This window comes from Cervus elaphus, chromosome 33, assembly GCF_910594005.1.
Source record: "Cervus elaphus chromosome 33, mCerEla1.1, whole genome shotgun sequence".
NCBI lineage: Eukaryota > Metazoa > Chordata > Mammalia > Artiodactyla > Cervidae > Cervus > Cervus elaphus.
This window is the reverse complement of record NC_057847.1, coordinates 31,126,825-31,145,819: the sequence shown is the minus strand read 5'-3', so window position 1 is coordinate 31,145,819 and position 18,995 is coordinate 31,126,825. Positions and strand designations below refer to the sequence as shown.

At 41.2% G+C, this 18,995-nt stretch overlaps 1 protein-coding gene across 1 annotated transcript in view; it reads right to left on the bottom strand.

Moving 5' to 3' along the window:
* Nucleotides 1-18,995, bottom strand: part of STK39 (serine/threonine kinase 39) — a 315,028-nt gene that overhangs the window by 191,375 nt on the left and 104,658 nt on the right. Inside the window, exons 6-8 of the mRNA XM_043894916.1 lie at nt 7,851-7,960; nt 7,496-7,597; nt 5,237-5,370 (exon numbers count right to left, since the gene is read on the bottom strand). Of these exons, the coding sequence (XP_043750851.1) occupies nt 5,237-5,370; nt 7,496-7,597; nt 7,851-7,960 (346 nt within the window). The remainder of the gene's footprint in view (nt 1-5,236; nt 5,371-7,495; nt 7,598-7,850; nt 7,961-18,995) is intronic.

Genomic DNA, 18,995 nt, shown 5'->3' with positions numbered 1-18,995 from the left:
CACAGACCACAAAACTGCTATAGCTCAATTTCATGCCAGAATCAAATACGGGGTAAAAGTGATGCTACTAGACATCTGAGCACCAAACTCCATGCAGTGGAGGCACTGAAGAGGAAAATCACAAATGCCTTCCTTTCTCCTCTAAACCCCCACCTCCTCACTTCTGCTTACCAAGGTCAAGTGTAGGACCTATGTAAAGAGAAGGCTGGGAAATGCCAGATATACCTGGAGATGAAGGAAGGCAAAAGCAGAAGGGGGAGGCAGAGGATGAGACGGTTAGATGGCATCACCAACTCAAAGGACAGGAATTTGAGCAAACTCCAAGAGATAGTGGAGGACAGAGGAGCCTGCAACATGGGCCTGCAAAGCATTGGACATGACTGAGTGATTGAACAAAACAACAACCTGGAGATACAGGACTGGAACTACGCTTCCTTCCCCAGCAAGGTCATTTCTGTGGTAATCAAGACTGTAAAGGGGAAGAGCATGCTGAAGAGAAGACTCTGTTCTCTGAACTCTACTCTTAACTCCATCAACAGATACAGAAACACAGTGACATGAGAAATGAGAAGTCATTTAAAAAGCCACATTCCTTTTTTAACAGGATTAATATTTAAATAATAGGTGACCTCGACTCTATAAAGAGAAGAGCTAAATAGCAGATCCCTTTGTAGTTGAATTCTACATATGCTAAACTACCTCCATAAAAAGTTTGGAAAAGCTGAAGTAGGAGGAATGATGAAAATGAGGAAGGGAAGAAAGTGAGAGAAGGTATGAGAAAAACCAGGATGCATGCTGTCCATTTGATTTTAGGGTTTTTATATGTTTTGCATGTTTTAGTCTTATGTTATAGAGATTACTATGTGTGTATGTGCTCAGTAGGGTCCAACTCTTTGTGACCCCATGGACTGCAGCCTGCCTGGCTCCTCTGTCCATGGGATTTCCCAGGCAAGAATACTGGAGTGGGTTGCCATTTCGTTCTCCAGGGGATCTTCCCGACCTAGGGATCAAGCCCACATCTCCTATATTGGCAGGTGGATTCTTGACTACTGAGCCACCTGGGAAGCCCATGGAGATTACCAGTGAAGGGTTAATGCAGGAACCAACAATGCTGCCTGCCTTTTAGCCAAGTACTACAGTAGAAAGAATTCTGCAAGCATTGTTATGTCTTACAAGGCCACTAACAATTATCAAGCAATACAATATTACAAGCAAACACCATATTATGAGAAATGCTAAAATTCCATACCAGCAACTGTAATGATGGCCTAGGCTTTGAATAATGATTCAATTTTAAATCCTTAAAAACAATGCAGAAGGAGGCTGCAAGCACCAACATTCTCAGAAGAAAATCCCTTAAAGGATTCAAATACATATGGATAAGCCAAAGTCCACCAAGACTTAAAATAATGTTCAAAGGATTCAGGATGAATATGATACAGTTTAAATAGTTCTGAAAATTTGTATTTTAACTTCTAACAATACACTGACCTCCAGCAGAGTTGTATTTCTCACCCTGCGCCCGCCAAAGAAATATTTAAGTTTTATTTGTTTCCAATGGATTCATCTATGCAACATCCACTCCTTTGCGGATGGAAAAATGTGCCCAAAAAACACTAGTTATTTTTATAGTTGCCATCCATATGAAATATGTAGCCTCTAAGAGAAAGGATTTTTTTTTTTTAAGAATAGCAAAATGTTCTGCTATGCAAATATAAGCAGATCTTTGTCTATGCAAATGCAGGGCACAGACTTGGATGAGGCAAAGAACTCTGACACCCGGCTCTCAGGCAATGGGGCGTTCCAAGAGTTCTCAAGGTTGACAGAAAGCACAGCTCCTTCTCAGCTAGCCTGAGGGCCCTCACACTGCAGTGATTCCGTCCTGGTCACTGTTACCCAGTGATATGTTTTCACTCATTGCTAAAAAAGGCACTCAGTAAAGCCAAGATGTTGGTACCAGTTAACTGCTTTTAGACTGCAAGTAGTGGATCTATATGCTGGCAACAGAAATAAATATAATGATCAAAACTCCTGCCTTCACTCCTCTCAACCCACTACAATCTGGTTTGGCTCTGAAATTCTTTTCAAGGAGTCTAAATCATCCCCAAATTGCAAGTTTCCCATTGCTTGCAGGTGTTCAAGAAATACCACTGAGTACGTAATGCAGACCAGTCACTGTTGACAGAAAGACAGAAAGATGAGAGGCACAGACTCTCCTTCTAAAAACCTAAGAAACTCATGAGGAAATTGGACATGTAAGTCAATTAATCTACATCACACAGTAAGTGCTACAAGAGACACATTTATCTTCAAATACTATAGAAACTAGAAGCTGCAATGACTCCACTGGTCAGGAAAAAAAAACAGGTAAATAATGAAGAAAGAAAGAAAATGGCAATCCCAATTTCATGAATACTTAGAAATACTCAGGCACTGTGTTCTCTGCTTTAAATGCACTATCTTGTTCCATCCCCATAGCAACCCTATGACCTGATGTTATTAAGCCCATTTTACAGACAAGGAAACTAAGGCACACAGATGATGAGGAAGTAGGGCTAGGACTCTTACCCAAATGTATCTAACTTTGAGAATATGGGGCCTTTGAACTAAGTGGTGAAAGACAGGTGGAAAGGGGGGAAGAGAAGAGGAAAAACATTTGGACAATATAAGCAAAGGCAGAGAAGACAGGAAATATTCACACTTTCAGACTTTCACAACAATTAAATGTTTACTTATTAATTCAGTCACAAATACATATTTTAACAGCATCCTGTGTAATAAATAATTCAACAATTATAATACTGTTTTCTTCCACCCTCACATCTCCCGAATCATTTTTACCCAAACTTCCTACACTGTTTTTTCATTACAAGAATGAAACACCTGGGAAGTTGATGCACCACTAATAATCTCTGTTATAGAGGACAATCATACAACAGTGAGAAGATTATGTCATAGAGAAAACACCTTTTAAAAAGTCCCTAAACTACTCATACTTTGTAAATCAATATCATTACTAAGAGAGTACTCTGAGGGAAAGACGTAAGAATTTGAATATCTGCTGAACAGGTCTTTTCTAAAAGTTTTGTCGTTATTATTTAGTGGGGTGACGGGAACCTGACATTTGAGCTTATGTAACAAATTAAACCTGGAAACACTTTCAAGATTATTGAGAAAAACAGATGGAGTGTCAAATATAAAGTATGATGGTCTATTTTGACAAAATTATGAGTCTCCTAAAGGGTTATATTTTCATATCAGTAAGTACACTAACAATTCTGTGTATGTTCAGTCGCTCAGTTGTGTCTGACTTTCTGTGACCCCATGGACTGTAGCCTGCCAGGCTCCTCTACCCATGGGACTATCGAGGCAACAATACTGGAGTAGATTGCCAAATTTCTTCCTCCAGAGGATCTTCCTGACCCAGAGATCAAACACGTGTCTTCTGCATTGGAAGGAGGATTCTTTACCACTGAGCCACCTGGGAAACCCAACAATTCTACCCTCCAGAATCTTTTACCAAAATAGCTGGAATTGTGATTACCCATCACTACCACTAGATGGGATCTCAACTAGGAATCACAAAGACCATCAGTTACAATCTAGTGCTAAAGGGGAGGACAAGTTTTTCTCTCACTGGGGTTTGGAGGGGCAAGTTCCGTTTTCCTTGCCAAAAGCTTACGTTTGGAGATGACACCAAATACAAGAGGAACGTAAGCAAGTCTTGCATCCCTGTTACAACAAATGATTTCAAGATGCCTAACAGCAAAGAGTCCTTGAACCTGGCTTCATGAGAAAGGTGACTGACATAGAGAAGCTTCAAGGCAAGTTCAAGGGCTTCCCTGATAGCTCAGTTGGTAAAGAAGCCACATGCAATGCCGGAGACCCTGGTTCGACTCCTGGGTTGGGAAAATCTGCTGGAGAAAGGATAGGGATCCACTCCAGTATTCTTGGGCTTCCTTTGTGGCTCAGCTGGTAAAAACTTTGCCTGCAACGCAGATCTGGGTTCGATTCCAGGGTTGGGAAGATCCCCTGGAGAAGGGAAAGGCTACCCACTCCATTAGTCTTGTCTGGAGAATTCCATGGACCAAACAGTCCATGGGGTCACAAAGAGTCGGATACAACTGAGCAACTTTTGCTTCTTCTTCTTTCAAGGCAAATTCAGTGAACGTAAAAGAAGTCACTACAAAGAACAGGTAACAAATGGAAAGTGTGTTTATTCTAGAGAAGGGCAGCCAACTCAAACAGTAGCTCACTGTGTAAAAGCAAAAGGCTCAAGTTTCCTCAGGAACTGAAAAATAAAGGAATCCTTCGAAAAGCAGGTCCTCCCCTGAACAAGAAAGTTCCAGAAGAGAAGCCAGTTTTGACATTCTGGGATATGAGCATCAAATCAGAGGGCTGGATGGCTGAGGGTAGCCAGAAACTTCCTCAGCAGCCTCTCCAGGTGTGTGATCCATGTAGCGGTGTGTGAGGACACAGCCGCACACAGCCCAGCACCACAAAGGGAGGCTGTTCTGCGACAGGGCGTGCTCCCTTCCTGTCACGAACCTTCCTAAGTGACAAAGGACACTGGGCTCCACTCTTCACTACCCAGGATACTTCAAAATCCCAGAGAGGGAGAAGGAAGAGACAAATTCAGAAAACAGACATACCACAGTGCAGGGCAATAACCCAAGACTAAAGAGGAAATACTAAAGTTAATTTAAAACCATTTGCTTCTGTTTATATGATTAATCTTTTGAATGTAAAAATGTTAACCTTCTTTACTGATAATCTTTTAAAACAGCACAAACAACTTGTTCCGCAACTCAAAGGAAGCTCATGCAAAATTCAATAGCTCTGCCTGGTTTAGACTGGAGCTGGCAGGATATTCAAATCCTGAGAGGTCAGCTCAACCTACACAGTGCAGAATATTAGCTCAGCTCCTGAATGCGCTGCTGCCAACTGCTTCTGATTTCTGTTTTACTTCATTTCCTTTGCTGACAGAGCCCACACCTAACAAGCACAGCCAATCTTATTAACACTGAAAATTTCCCTCTGTCTCTCCCTGGTCCTCGCTCACTCCTGTCCCTCCCAGATTCAAGCTTCTACTAACAGGCTGGAAATCTGGGGACCAGAGCTGGATCTCCTTGAACTAGAAGTCCCGTCTGGGCATAGCCTTTCCCCATCCACAAACCACGCTTCGTCAGGACTCCACCCAGCCATGGCCACTCACTCGTCACTCCGTCTGACGTACCTTTTGGAGGGGTCCTTCTGAAGACACAGTGAAAGTAACTTTCTAAAAGACTTGCCATACTTTTTCATCATCTCCTTATCCTCTACTCCCGTTTCCAAAGTGGGTGGATCATTTTGCAAAGTCAGCATCAACACCTGCAGCAGAGACAAATGGGAAGACATGATCTCAGGACAGGCATTGCTTGCTACAAAAGAGTTTTTTTTCATCAGTCTCAAAGACCCTCCTCCAGTAGGTACAAATTAAGTGCTTCGCCGTGATTTTCATTTTCTAGAAAACGTATATTCAAAGTATTCAGTTCCCTTTGCAAATCTGTTCACGGGCCCTTTAACCTTTTTTGTTATTCCATTGACAGAACTTATAAAATCTGCTCCATGTGTTAACATGACCTCCCAAAGGGGCCAGGACAGAGCTTCCTGGGAACTGGTTCTCACACAGCCTCAGGAGCACGTAGCCTCACAGCTCCAGCACCAGCTTAGTGCAGACAGGGGCTCTGTCTGAGAAACGGGGCGGAGGGGGCGGTGAAGAGAGAGGCCCAGGGCAGCAGGGAATGTTCATGTTTACAGGTCATTCCTAAGTAAGGAACTGCCCGTGTTCAAGGCTTCTGTAACACATTACTGGCCTTAAAAATAAATCCACAACATCCCAGGAGGTAACACACGATTTCCTTCTTTTTCTTAATGAGAAAACATACAGAAATACTTAACGGCTTGGCAAAACTGAGACACTGAAAGATAGCCAGGATATAACTAAGTTGCTAAAACCCATAACCAGGACAAAAGGCCATGCTGCTTCTGGAAAAGGACAAAACCAAATCAAAATACAGTTTTCACATCAGAAAGGTAAAAAAAAATTCCACTCTTTCACCTAATGTCAAAATTACTTGCTTAAAAAAAAAAAAAGAGTAGACTTTGTAGCAAACTATTGACCTATAAAATGAAAAACTCATTAATGCATAAATCAGGCTTAATTTATGCAAATACTATAAAGCCAAGACTCTTTTCAAGTGCTTTCAGATGTGGGAAAAGATGAAGGATTAAAGTGACAGTTGACTGTTTGTAGAGGATAACAGCAATCCAAAGAAAAATGGGAAATCTGTCAGATCTGAAGAAGTCCTACAGGCCTTTAGGCCGGGATTAGCAATGTGATGGACTCAAGTGAAAAACACTAAAAAGTAAGGGGGAGAAAAAAGACCTAAGAAAAAATAATAGAGAAAAATCAGATAGAGGAAAAGTCTTCAGGGTTATTTCAGTGCTTTTTCCCTGAAAGGTCACTTCCATTGTTTACACCTCAATTTTAAATTTTCAGCTAATAAAATCAGGTGTGTACATGCAATCCCTGAATCTTATCTACATTAAAAATATGTATATTAAATATAGAGAAAACAATGTAATAAACTATGCTACAATTTTAATAGGGGTTATCTGTGGTTAATGAGATTATGGATGACTATTTTATTTATTTGTACTTCAACATTATCTACAACAAGAATGTTATTAACTTTTTAATCAGTAAGATTATTTAACTTTTTTAATCTTCAGTTTTGTTTTTATAAATCCTCCTAAGCTTTTCCAATAAAATTCTAGAAAAAAGTTGAAACAAACATACACCATATTCTCTGTAAAATACCTCCATAATTTCCACTCAAGCTATTTCAGCCTCAAAACAAAATCCAGTTGGATAAAACAGTCCTGATACCATCACGTCAAAACTAACAGAAATGCTGATGTGGGCCAGTTAAAAGAATAACAAAAAAAAATCTAAAAATAGTATCCAAATGTACGTTAGTTCCTAAAAACACTGGGCTCCCTTACTTCAGATGAATTACCAACAGGACACCATGAGAACAAGAGTGAAATGTTATAGATCATGGAAAAGAAAAAAAAAAAAGGCCTGAAAATCTGGAAATCCATCTGCAAAGATGATATCACTATAACCTATTTTTAGATTTTTCTTGGGGAGTCAGGGGTATTCTACCACAAAGACAGTAATGGCCAGCATTTGTCACAGCTATCAACCTCCATCGGCCAATGTGACCACATTCCTCTGCGCTATGAATGCAAAGCAGGCTTCAGGGCTGGGGACCAGGCTGCTTTTGTTCCATTCTGTCCACTGAGAACATCAGACAACATTTAACTCAGCTGCATCCCTCCACTAATTCTCCTTGGGTCTCAGAAAAAATGACTATGTTAAAGAGAATTAGCGAATGGATTCTGTTAAATCATCCTTCAAACCCGACATATTATTTCCGAGAGTAATTACTTTCATAGGAGGATACTTGTGATAAGGCGCTGCTCCTGTGGCTAGTTCGATGGCAGTTATTCCAAAACTCCACATGTCAGCCTTGAAGTCATAGCCTCTCACCTAAGAACAGAAGCAGGGAAAAAACACAATTATATGGCATGCATGTTACACATGATGGGGGCGGGGGGGCTCCATATTATGTCAGAAGTCCACAGCTCTGAGTGCTCAACTTTGATATTACTTTGCAGCAATTGGGAATTAAACCTTACATGATGCATTCTAGTAAAACGTTTGATTTGAATGAAATGTTAGTGTATTAATGATATGTGCAACTATACTGTGTCAATCAAAACATTATTTTTTTTTTTTTTACCTGTTCCATGACTTCAGGAGCCATCCAACACGGGGTGCCAACGAATGTTTTTCTTACTTTATTCCGGGTAACATCACCCCCCGTTGCTAAGAAAGCACTTACCCCAAAATCTGAAAGGGAAAAAAATATCACCCTTATTTTATATAACACATAATGGCTTACAAATTTTGACTTTATGAACATCTCTATTCCTGGCGGGCCTCATAATGGTGATGGAGTTGTCTCAGCCATATGCCTGGGCACTCCTGCCTTGCCACCCCCTACACTTCAGAGTATGCCCTCATCACAGGTCAGCAAGCCCAGTCCAAAAGCTCAGCATATCAAGTTATATTTTCTACCAAAAAGGCATCACAAGTCTTAACCAAACAGAGAAGTTTGCGATAAAAATATAAACACTTTCCCAAAGCCCTAAACTAACTATAAAGGATCTTAGCTTTTAGAAAAAGGATCTTAGCTTTTAGCTATGATTCATTTTAGAAAATCACTTATAACACTGAAGACAGTAAAACTAGCATGTGTTTCTTTTTATGTTTTTCTTTTATCATGGTTATTTTCTAGCCTAATTATACATCATCAATGTTCGGGGAATGGATTTATTTTTTGAAATAAAGGATGAATAATATCCAACTTCCACATTCCCATGCACTTGCTCGAACAGTGCTCTGTAACATTCTAGCCAAAAACATAATGGCAACTCCACAAACCCAGATACATAAAGCCAACATGCTCAGGTTTGTCTACATGTAGCAATTAAAACAAATGAAAAGCCCAGTCAGCGAAGATTGGTCTTTTTCCAATGTGTGCTTTCTGGATAGTTTTCATAGGTATAGATAGAAAGGTCTGTAGAATGAAATAATACTCTTCTTGATATCCATCATATACTAGAAGTTCTTCTCGTGAGGCGATAAATTAATTAAGCATATTGTATATGTGTCTGCATTTATCCAAAAATGGCTTTATATGCAAAAGTAGAGAGGGAATGTTGCATTGCTGTGCTTAGTCGCTCAGCTGTGTCCAACTCTTTGTAGCCTGCCTGGCTCCTCTGTCCATGGGATTTCCCAAGCAAGAATACTGGAGTGAGTTGCCATTTCCTTCTCCAGGGCATCTTCCTGATCCAGGGGTCAAACCTGGGTCTCCCACATTGCAGGCAGATTCTTTACCATCTGAGCTGCCAGGGAAGCCCATATTATTTCTACACATACTGTATTTTCAAAGTGGAGAGAACTTAAGTGATTTGCTGCTAGTAAGCTTTTTCTAGGACATGATGCTAACATGGACTTAATCTTAAAATCAGCAGTACCCACGTCTCTTGCCTTTCCTGAATTGGCAGGTGGATTCTTTACCACTGCAGCATCTGAGAAGCTCATAGAGACAGAACATCCAATGATTATTAATTCATGAATCTGTGCTTAGATTTTTACTAATGGTTAAAATTAGTTAATAAGTTAAAAGATCAACTATCTAGAGCTAGTACAGACCTATCAGTAAGAGCCAATTCAAGGTCAGGTAAATAGTAATAAGGGTACCCACTCAATGGACACAAATTTGAGCAAACTCCAGGAAAAAGTGAAGGACAGGGAAGCCCGGCGTGCTGCAGTTCAGGGGGGTCACAAAGAGTCGGACAAGACTTAGTGACTGAACAACAACAAATGGCAATAAAAACGGGGGGTCAGTACCTCAAAACACTGTAGCAGATTACACAGTGTGAGCCCCTTCAAACTGCTCTCACATAACTCTCCATAGCTGGGCCCTCTAGTGACTGCCAGGATGACGGCAATTACCAAAGAACATCAAGAACAAACCAAGGTCAAACACTGGCATTTGTGTGAGATCTACATTATTGAGTTATGCAATAACACTGGAACCAGTTCTCTGAGTTGAAATCTGTTGACTGTTTCATTTTATTTACCTTTAAATGTACTCCACTCCCAACAGGATTACAACTTCAAGTAAAAGGACAAAAATTGACAAAGGGAGTCTTTATTTCAACTGCTGCTTTCATGTTAATAGTGAGCAAAAGTATATTCTAAAAATGTCATATACTTTAATTTGCACACATGTGCCAAACTCTATTTTAACTCTTACATTACAGTAAGAAAAAATAAAACTTTGTGAAAAGAAACCTCTAAAACCCATTGAACCAATCTTTTGCAAGTAGCAGGTGCTAACATTCATTCTCTTACAGAAGAGCTAGACGGATTTATTCATTAGTAAGCATCTACCATATTGGCTAGAGGAAGAGACAATATGAGATAAAGCTTTTGAAAATATAAATTTCAACTTCACCTGTATTTCTGAAAAGAAGTTTAAAGTGAATCCAACATTCCATTTTTATTAAACTAACTTTGAAATATGATAATATTAAATAAATACATATCATCTGTAAATAATTAAGAATATGGGTAGAAATTGCTTTAAGGAAAAATAAATTCTTTTCCATGGAGCTGAAGCAACTCTATACCCAAATAAACATATATCTTCCTAAAAGATATAATCTAGATAAAAATCCATTACTAACACTGATTTTTAATTGCTTAAAAATACCATCTGATTAGATCTTTTTAAAGCTCCAAAAATAGCTGAGAGAGATGTATAGTTGTAATTCATTACTGACAATACCTCTTCAATGTATTTTTCTGATCCACATATGTACTCACAGCCTCCACTTAGAACACTTACTTTTAGGTTATAAACAGATCATTAAATGTCTTAAAAGCTCAGAAGAAGAATTCCACAAGCAGAAAACACCAATCCTAACATCTGCTCGCCCTATGACTACAGAATAAAGGCACAGTTTGCTCCTAAGTATGGCCAGTGTATATAGAAAAAGATTTATATGTGCTGAGAAAGAGAACTTTTGGACTGAAGTATATAGTATGCTTGTGTAAACAGGAAGACAGGTACACTCTGTGTGGACAGCTCACATGAGACAAGTGGAAGGAGGTGATAGAGCACTACCATTAAAGAGCGCCCTTGATTGCTCAGAGAGAGACCGCTAGACAGCTCAAGGGAGTGGAGCCAGATACACGTGGGTCAGAAACCACGAACATTTCTCTGGCAACATGGAATCAAAGGCTACACATACAGTTCACCAGCCTCCAGGAATAGCTGCATCTCACACCAGAAAGAACGCTGTCATCCTGTTAACAAAAGGTTCTCACGTCTTTTGAATCCATCCATTTCTCTCCTTCCCCACTGCTCTTGCTTTGGTTTAAGCCAAGATTCCTGTGGCTACCTTCTAACTCACCAGTGGCCTGGCTTTCCCCAGATCTAGCCTCAACCAGGCCCTTCTATGTCACAGACCCGAAGGCTCCTTAAAAGTCTTAAAGGCTCCCTGCTCTCCCAGGATCAAGTTAGAATCCCTCAGCACAACATATTAACTCTGACTGTTCTTTCCTCTCCCAACTCATCTATCACTACTCCCAAATTATAACCTTGAGCCTGTGCGTGCTTGCTAAGTCACTTCAGTTATGTCCCACTCTGTGCGACCCTATGGACCATAGCCCACCAGGCTCCCCTGTCCATGGGATTCTCCAGGCAAGAATACTGGAGTGGGTTGCTGTACCCTCCTCCATAGGGTCTTCTTGAGCCAGAGATCAAACCCAAGTCTCTTAAGTCTACCCGCATTGGCAGGCGGGTTCTTTACCACTGGCGCCACCTGGGAAGTCCAGCCTTGAGCCCAGCCCTCCTAAACTACCTACTTTTAATTGCCTGAACCCACCACCATCCTCACCCTCAGCAGTGCAGCCTTTGTATTTGGATGATGCCTTTGCCTCTGAATCATCATCTCAACACAATGTTCCCTCCACTAAGGGCAGGACCATCAGCAGAGGACACTCTGCTGGGCCTCATTAATGACAGAACCATCTTCAGCATCCTAGCTTTTGGTGCCACGGGGCTTTTCCACAGCTGCTCTCTTTACTAGGAGTGGCTACTTTAATATGCATTCATCACCTTTGCCTAATTTGTGACGTATAACTTCAATGACTTTGGAATTGGCGTGTTTTGATATGTGAACGCTGCTGAGCCATAGGGAGGATCTGCAGGGTTTTGGGGTGTCACTACCTGATCTATAAAGTAGCAGAGCTGTCAGGGAACAACACAGCTCTAAGGGACCAGGTACAGGATAGATAAGTGGTTAGACCAAACACTAAGCTATTCCCCAACTGTGTGACTCCAGCAAGGCACTTTATCTTTCTGGATCTCTGTTTTCAGGCTTCTTGGTAACGTTTGTTTTTACATTATTTTCACGTTTATAACACTCTCCTATTCCTTTTTACCATAGATAAAAATACTGTAAAATAATTGTCAGGTAGATCAATAAGCTACTGTTCTCTGCCTTTTAACTGAGCCGAGGGGAAAGGCATTAATGATTTTACAGTGGTAAGTATAAAATATAAGAAGGTGATGCTGCAACTTCTCTGGCTGTCCAGTGGTCAAGACTCCACACTTCCACTGCAGGGTGCACGCAGGTTCGACCCCTGGACCCCGTTTGGGGAACTAGGATCCCACACGCCACTCAGGCAAAGGGGGAAAAAAAAGGAAGGCTAAGCTTCCTGACCTTAAGAGAATTACCATCAAGGAGGGAGAAGACATGAAACAGAGTAACGTGTAGAATCAAATGCTATGCTCTGCTGTCAGTGAAAAAGCAGAGGAGCGAGGATCCTAACAGTCATGCAAGTCTCCATCTTAAAGCGAGCCTTGGACCTGGCCTTGGAGATGAGATTGAGATCTGGACAGATGAGCCCAAAAGGAAATGACATTCCAGACAAAGCAGCAATGAGCAAAGAGCAAGTGTTGAGCCAAGAAGAAAAGCTGTCCGACAGCTGCAAGGCTCAAAAACCCGAACACCCACAGGAGCCCAGGCAGGAATAGAAGGAGGGGAGAGGGTCCTGAAAACCAACAGCATGATCTCAGTGATGAAAGGCACTTGATACCTCCCGGTGGAGGAGGACATTATGAAGTCCAGGGCCCTTCCCAGGAGCCCATTCTCAGTGTCTTCTAAATCAAGTCTCGACTATCCAGCTGGAGAAGAAAGTTGTCACAGAGGAAAAGGGCCCCCGTTTTCCCAGAAAAAGCAAAACATCACAATCTCGATATATTAATAAAATCTCTTATTTTTGCTGTTACTGACCACAAATTCAGTATATTAAAAAAAAAAAAAAAGATGGGAAAGTAAAATAAAGCAATTCTGTCTGCCTGATTTAGCCTGCAAGACTTATCTGCCAGGGACTTCCCTGGTGGCTCAGTGGTAAAGAATCCACCTGCCAGTGCAGGAGACACGGGTTCGATCCCTGATTCAGGAAGATCCCAGATGACAAAGGGCAACTGACCCCGTGAGCCACGACTTCTGAGCCTGCGCTCGACAGCCTAAGAGCCGCAACTACTGAAGCAAGCGTGCCCTAGAGCTCATGCTCCACAACACAAAGCCACACAGTCAGAAGCCTGAGCATGCAACTACAGAGTAGCCCTTGCTCTCCGCAACTACAGAAAAGCCCATGCAGCAAAAAAGATCCAGTGCAGCCATAAATAAATAAAATTAAAAAAAAAAAACTAATCTGCTGATTGTGTTATGTTTAAAATTTACCCAAAATACTTCAGTATACACCATGCAATGCTATATTTGTGGTACTGCAACCCAGGTGGTCGACTGGCATTCTGAGTCCAGGGTCTGGCAGCACTTGACTCAGGATGCCAGAGGCAGCTGTTGGAATTATTTTTGTTATCCATATCTAAGTATAGATGAGTAGGGGCCAGGTGAATGCCCAAAAGGGGCTATCATTGGGAAAAACAGTCACCTGTTGACAGGCATGATGCATGTTAGAAACAGGTTTTCACTGGTGAAAGTCAAAGTAGTGAGCACAGGGAGAGTGTGTAAAATATTTTAGATATACTCTCCATCTCACATGAACAGAAAGCAAGCATCCAGCCTGGCGTGTCTGCTTCAGGTAAATTTTCCATTCACCCAGGAAGCCAGAGAACAGGAATCTCCTTGATCTTACGGAACAAACTGTGAGAACCCTTTAGGGTTCTTGCTTGCTAACGAGTGGCAAAATTTGGTCTGAAACTTCATTTCCTTAAAACCTGGGAGTGACATTACGGGTGAGAAGCCCACCAGAACCTACCCCTAACATTTATAATACCTGCTAACATCTGCAAAAGGGAACCTGAGCTGGGCATTTAAAAAAAAAAAAAAAGGCTAATTCCATTCCACACTTGGCTAGAGAGTAATGGAATCAACATTTGATAGCTCAGAGCTTCCTAAAATGTATTCAAAATGGGTTTCAACAGATACTAATCCCTGCAGATCTCCCAGTAGCTGGCTGGAGATTTGAGGCAGTGGGAGTCACAGTAGCTAGCAGGGCCCTGGAACCTCGCTTTCCTCGGGGTTTGGAAAAGCCAAGAGGCACTGAGCTGATCAAAGAGCTCAACCACACAGTCGGAGTTCTCGGTATGGGAAACTGTGCTTGATCCGGTTACCACCCTAGACTACTGTTGCTTTCTCTCCAGTCAAGAGAACTGGGGAAAAGTAATCCCGCAGGGCTGTTCAGGAGAGGAGAAGGACTGGACACAGGGAAGACCGCAAGCACTGCCCAAGAATAAAGTCAACAGGGTCTATATCTGAACAGAGACACTGTCACAGGAAAGGATGAGACAAATTCTTAAGAAAATGTGATAATTTAATGAGTATTGGAACTAGAAAAAAGGAAAAAATAAAAAACATGAAATGACTTGCCAATGACCACGCAGCAAGTTACTGAAGGTCTGAACAAAAGGCACAGTCCTTCACAGAGGAGATTTGGCCACACAGCCCCAGGCTCCTTTGTGGGAAAATTCAGTATATTCTTCAGTACCAAAAAGAAAATATAAAAAAGGAATAATGGGGTTAATACTGAACAACGTCTGAGCTCACCCCTAAGTAAAAATCTAGTTGTGATTACCCAACATAGAAAAACTAGTTTGAGGCTTTCTGGTTAATCCTGAATGTCATATTTAGATCATCAAAAACAATCGCATCATAATTTGGTTTCATTCCCAGTTTTGTTTTTATTTTTCTCACGACAGACTCAAAACTTTACTCCTGAAACTGAAATGTACTTCTAAACACCCAGGACCATTTTCAGGGCTGCCATCATCCAGTCCTCATGAGTCCCACAGGTTTCCTTAAAATGAAATACCGCCAACATTGGTGAATAAAGAACATACAAAGAAGCACATTATGATTTAAATTATGCAAAATGTAGTAATGAGTATAATATAGAATTAAGAAATATTTTCTTAATTGTTAGGAATTGCATGGACAGTTGTTTTGTTTTAAACAACGTATTTAGTTTTGTATATTGTTTTTTTATTGGGTTGGCCAAAAGTTTCTTTGGTTTTAAAGTAAAAATAAGACATTTTTCAGTGTCACTAAAAACTTTTATTGAACAATGAACTCATTGTTTTGTTACACTATCTTCTGCCATTTTCCAGGCAACTTCATAATTTCATCTTCCCATAACTTTTTATTATTTTGAGCAAAGAACTGTTCCAGATATCTTTTACAGTCTTCTAGGGGATTGAATTTTTTCTCCATTAAGAGAATTTTGTAAAGACCAAAATAAAGGGAAATCTGAAGGTGCAATGTCTGGTAAATACGGTGGATGAATCAGAACTTCCCAGCCAAGCTATAACAGTTTTTGCCTAGTCATCAAAGAAACATGCAGTCTTACATTATCCTGATGGAAGATTATGTATTATCTGTTGACTAATGTTGAATGTTTTTCATCGAGTGTCGCTTTCAGTTGACCTAATTGGGAGCAGTACTTGCTGGAATTAATCTCGTTTGATTTTCCAGAAGGAGTTCACAATGGAGGACTCTTTCAATCCCACCATATACGCAACATCACATTCTTTGGATGAAGACTGGCCTTTGGTGTGGTTGTTGGTGGTTCATTTCACTTACCCCATCATCTTCTGTTCCTCATTACTGTACAGTATCCACTTCTCATTGCTGTCACAATTTGTTTTAAAAATGGAACATTTTCTTCACATTTAAGTAGAGAATCACATGCGGAAATATGGTCAAGAAGGTTTTTTTCACTTAGCTTATGTGGAACCCAAACAAAAGGACGAACATAAGCAAGCTGGTGCAAATGATTTTCAACACTTCATTTGGATATTTTGAGTATGTTGGCTATCTCCCATATGATATAATGTTGATTTTTTTTTTTCAGAAAATTAACATCTTGACTTGATCACTATCAGCTTCAACTGGTCTACCCAACAGTGAAGCATCATCTAGCAAGAAATATCCAACATAAAACTTTTGCAAACCACTTTTGACATATTTGATCAGTCACAGTACCTTAGCCATCACTGCACAAATCTTTCTTGTTTTCATTTCAGCTGCATTTTTACCTCCCTTGAAATAATAAAGCATAATATGCTGAAAATGTTGCTATTTTTATTTCACCTTCAATGTTAAAATGGCTACACAAAAGTTCAATTTTGGTAAGTTTTTTTTTTTTTAATACACACTGATATAACAGCAGTCAAAATACAAGCTAACAAAATTATTTCAAATGAAGTTAAAGACAAAGCACTACTAGAGCCATCTTATGGAAAAGAACGAATGCTTTGGCCAACCCAATAGTAAAATGTGTGTTAATGGTGCAGTGCCCCATCTACGTTCAGGAAGCGTTGGGTAAACACAATAATGTCCAACTGGAGTGGGTGTAGCTTTAATTTTACAGAGCCTTGATTTAAACACAATACCAGTCTTCTAGTGAGAGCTAACATGGGGAAATATGACATTAAATAGAGTGACTACTACATGATCTAAACAACATGAATAGAAAAATTATGTTAAAGGCATCATCCTCTCTTTGCCAGTAACTCCAAGGTGCCCTTTCCACCCTCTGATTTTCTTGGTGAGCGAGTAAAAACACAGATCAGAGTAAATGAAGGCTTTAGTAATTACAGAATCAGAGGCATGCCTCCTCCAACTGCAAATCCAATTGTCTTTCTGAAGCACCGCTCTGATCACAGCCCTCTTCTGACTAAACTCTCTCCCTACAAGGCATCCGAAGTAAAACATGGCAAAATCCTGCGACATAATTCGTCCTGCATGTGGAAGCCAACAGTTTTCCAGTATTGTTCCCTTCTGACTGCGACACTTACCCCATTATCACACCCTTGAGCACGGTGCTTTTCACATTTTTAACTGCCCAAATTACTGTTTCTCAATTTTATTTTTTTTTAATGTATAATTAAACCCAGCCTTTTCTACCAGTTTTTCTGCTTGCTTTATTTCTGTTTGTAAATTCAATAGGAACAACTTTTCACTCTCCTGGAGGTTTGCCATCTTCAGAGCGTCATCAGACCTCCAGGCACTAAAAGCCAAGTCGGTGTGGAAACAGAGGGGAAAGCGGGGGGGGGGGGGGGGGGGGGGGGGGTGCCAAGGGAAGCATCGCCTCATGCCTGCTGGGAATCCCTGAAACCAGGCAAGAGAAAGTGCAGGTCAGCATGGATGCAGATGGGCAGAGAGGATGCCTCAAATCCTCCAGGGGATGCAGCACCTCCGGGTGTAGCACTTGGCAAATCCAGGACAAGAAGCAGAGCCCAGAGCCCAGGGGGCCAAGGCAGGATGTGGCAAGACCTACATTCACAGTGGCTGCCAACATTCCCTGGGCTGGTTTCCTTCTTGAAATAATGCCACTCTGCTCAAAGGCAAAGTTTTCTAACAGTGGTGTTTCATTGGACCTTGAGTGTAAGCATAACTAAGTTAGAGGCCAAAGAGTGACACACTTGGTGAGGAATACATGGCCCCTGTTCAGAGGCACACCATGGGGTCCCAATGATTCCCAGTGAGTCCCCATCAAGGACCCCGAAACCACAGGGAAGAGGAGAGGCACCAAGGGGGGCACCGTTGAGTAGGGAGGAGCCACATTTCTACCCTGAAAAGGTACTTTGGAATCAAACAGGCCTGCGTGTGATGCCATTTACACTCCCTGCTCATCCATTTAACTTCTCTGAGCAACAGTTGCACAAGTTGTACAATGAGGAGCACAGAACACATGTAGTAGTTTCTTCAGACTATGAGTCCTTGGCAGCATCCACTGCTGGCTGCCTACCCAACATCCACACCCTGCTCTCTACCAGCATCCTGACCAATCGTACAAGAGCTAAGTTCATCACGGCGTCCGGTCTGAGGGTCTGCCCTGGTCCTGGCCCATGGGATCCAAGGGGAATATGGCACAGACCCTTGTGGGAAAATTGTCTGCCTGAACACAGAACCACCCTACAAAGGCTCCTTTCCCTGTCACATGAGGATGTGCAGAACAAAAAGTAGGAAAGAGCCCATGACCTCTGTGCTACCCATGCGTTTCTGCACCAACCCTGAAACTGACTAATGTCACATAGATCGTTAAATGTCCATATTGCTCCATCCCCTGACAGTCAAGCACTCTGGTATTTGTACCTAAAGGCTACTTCATTCTTACAATCCCCTGTCTTTCTCCAGCCCAGCCATGTTTATTCAAACTTCCTGGCTGCTATGGGTTAACCATTGCATCAGAGGCCAAAATCAATGCAATCCCCAAATGGACTTGGTAAAAATCAGCAAGAAAACAATTTAGCACACAGTGCAATTTTAGAGTTTTAAACAGTTCCAGCATTAAGCATGGCTTTTAATGCCAGAGGCACAAATCAAAACAAATAAATGCACAGGCGTCTCAAGGGGAGAAAAACATACTGCAAGAAGTGCCTAATTCACTTTTTGTCAATAGTTTCTGTTTGGGGCTATGCTTACATAAATGTTCCAGAAATGGAACAATACACTTCTAGGAAAATAGAAGTGAGACAAATCTTCAACACTCTTGCCTAGATTGTTGCTATTCAAAGTGGGGTCCAAACACAGCAGTGGAAGGAGAGGGTAGGATGAATTGAGAGAGTAGCATTGAAACACATACATCACCACATGTAAAACAGATAGCTAGTGGGAAGTAGGTGTATCACACAGGGAGCTCAACCAGGTGCTCTGTGAAGACCTAGAGGGGTGGGATGGGGAAGCGGGTGAGAGGGAGGTTGAAGAGGGAAGGAACATACGTTCGTATACTTACAGCTGATTCACATTGTTGTGGAATACAACATTATAAAGTAACT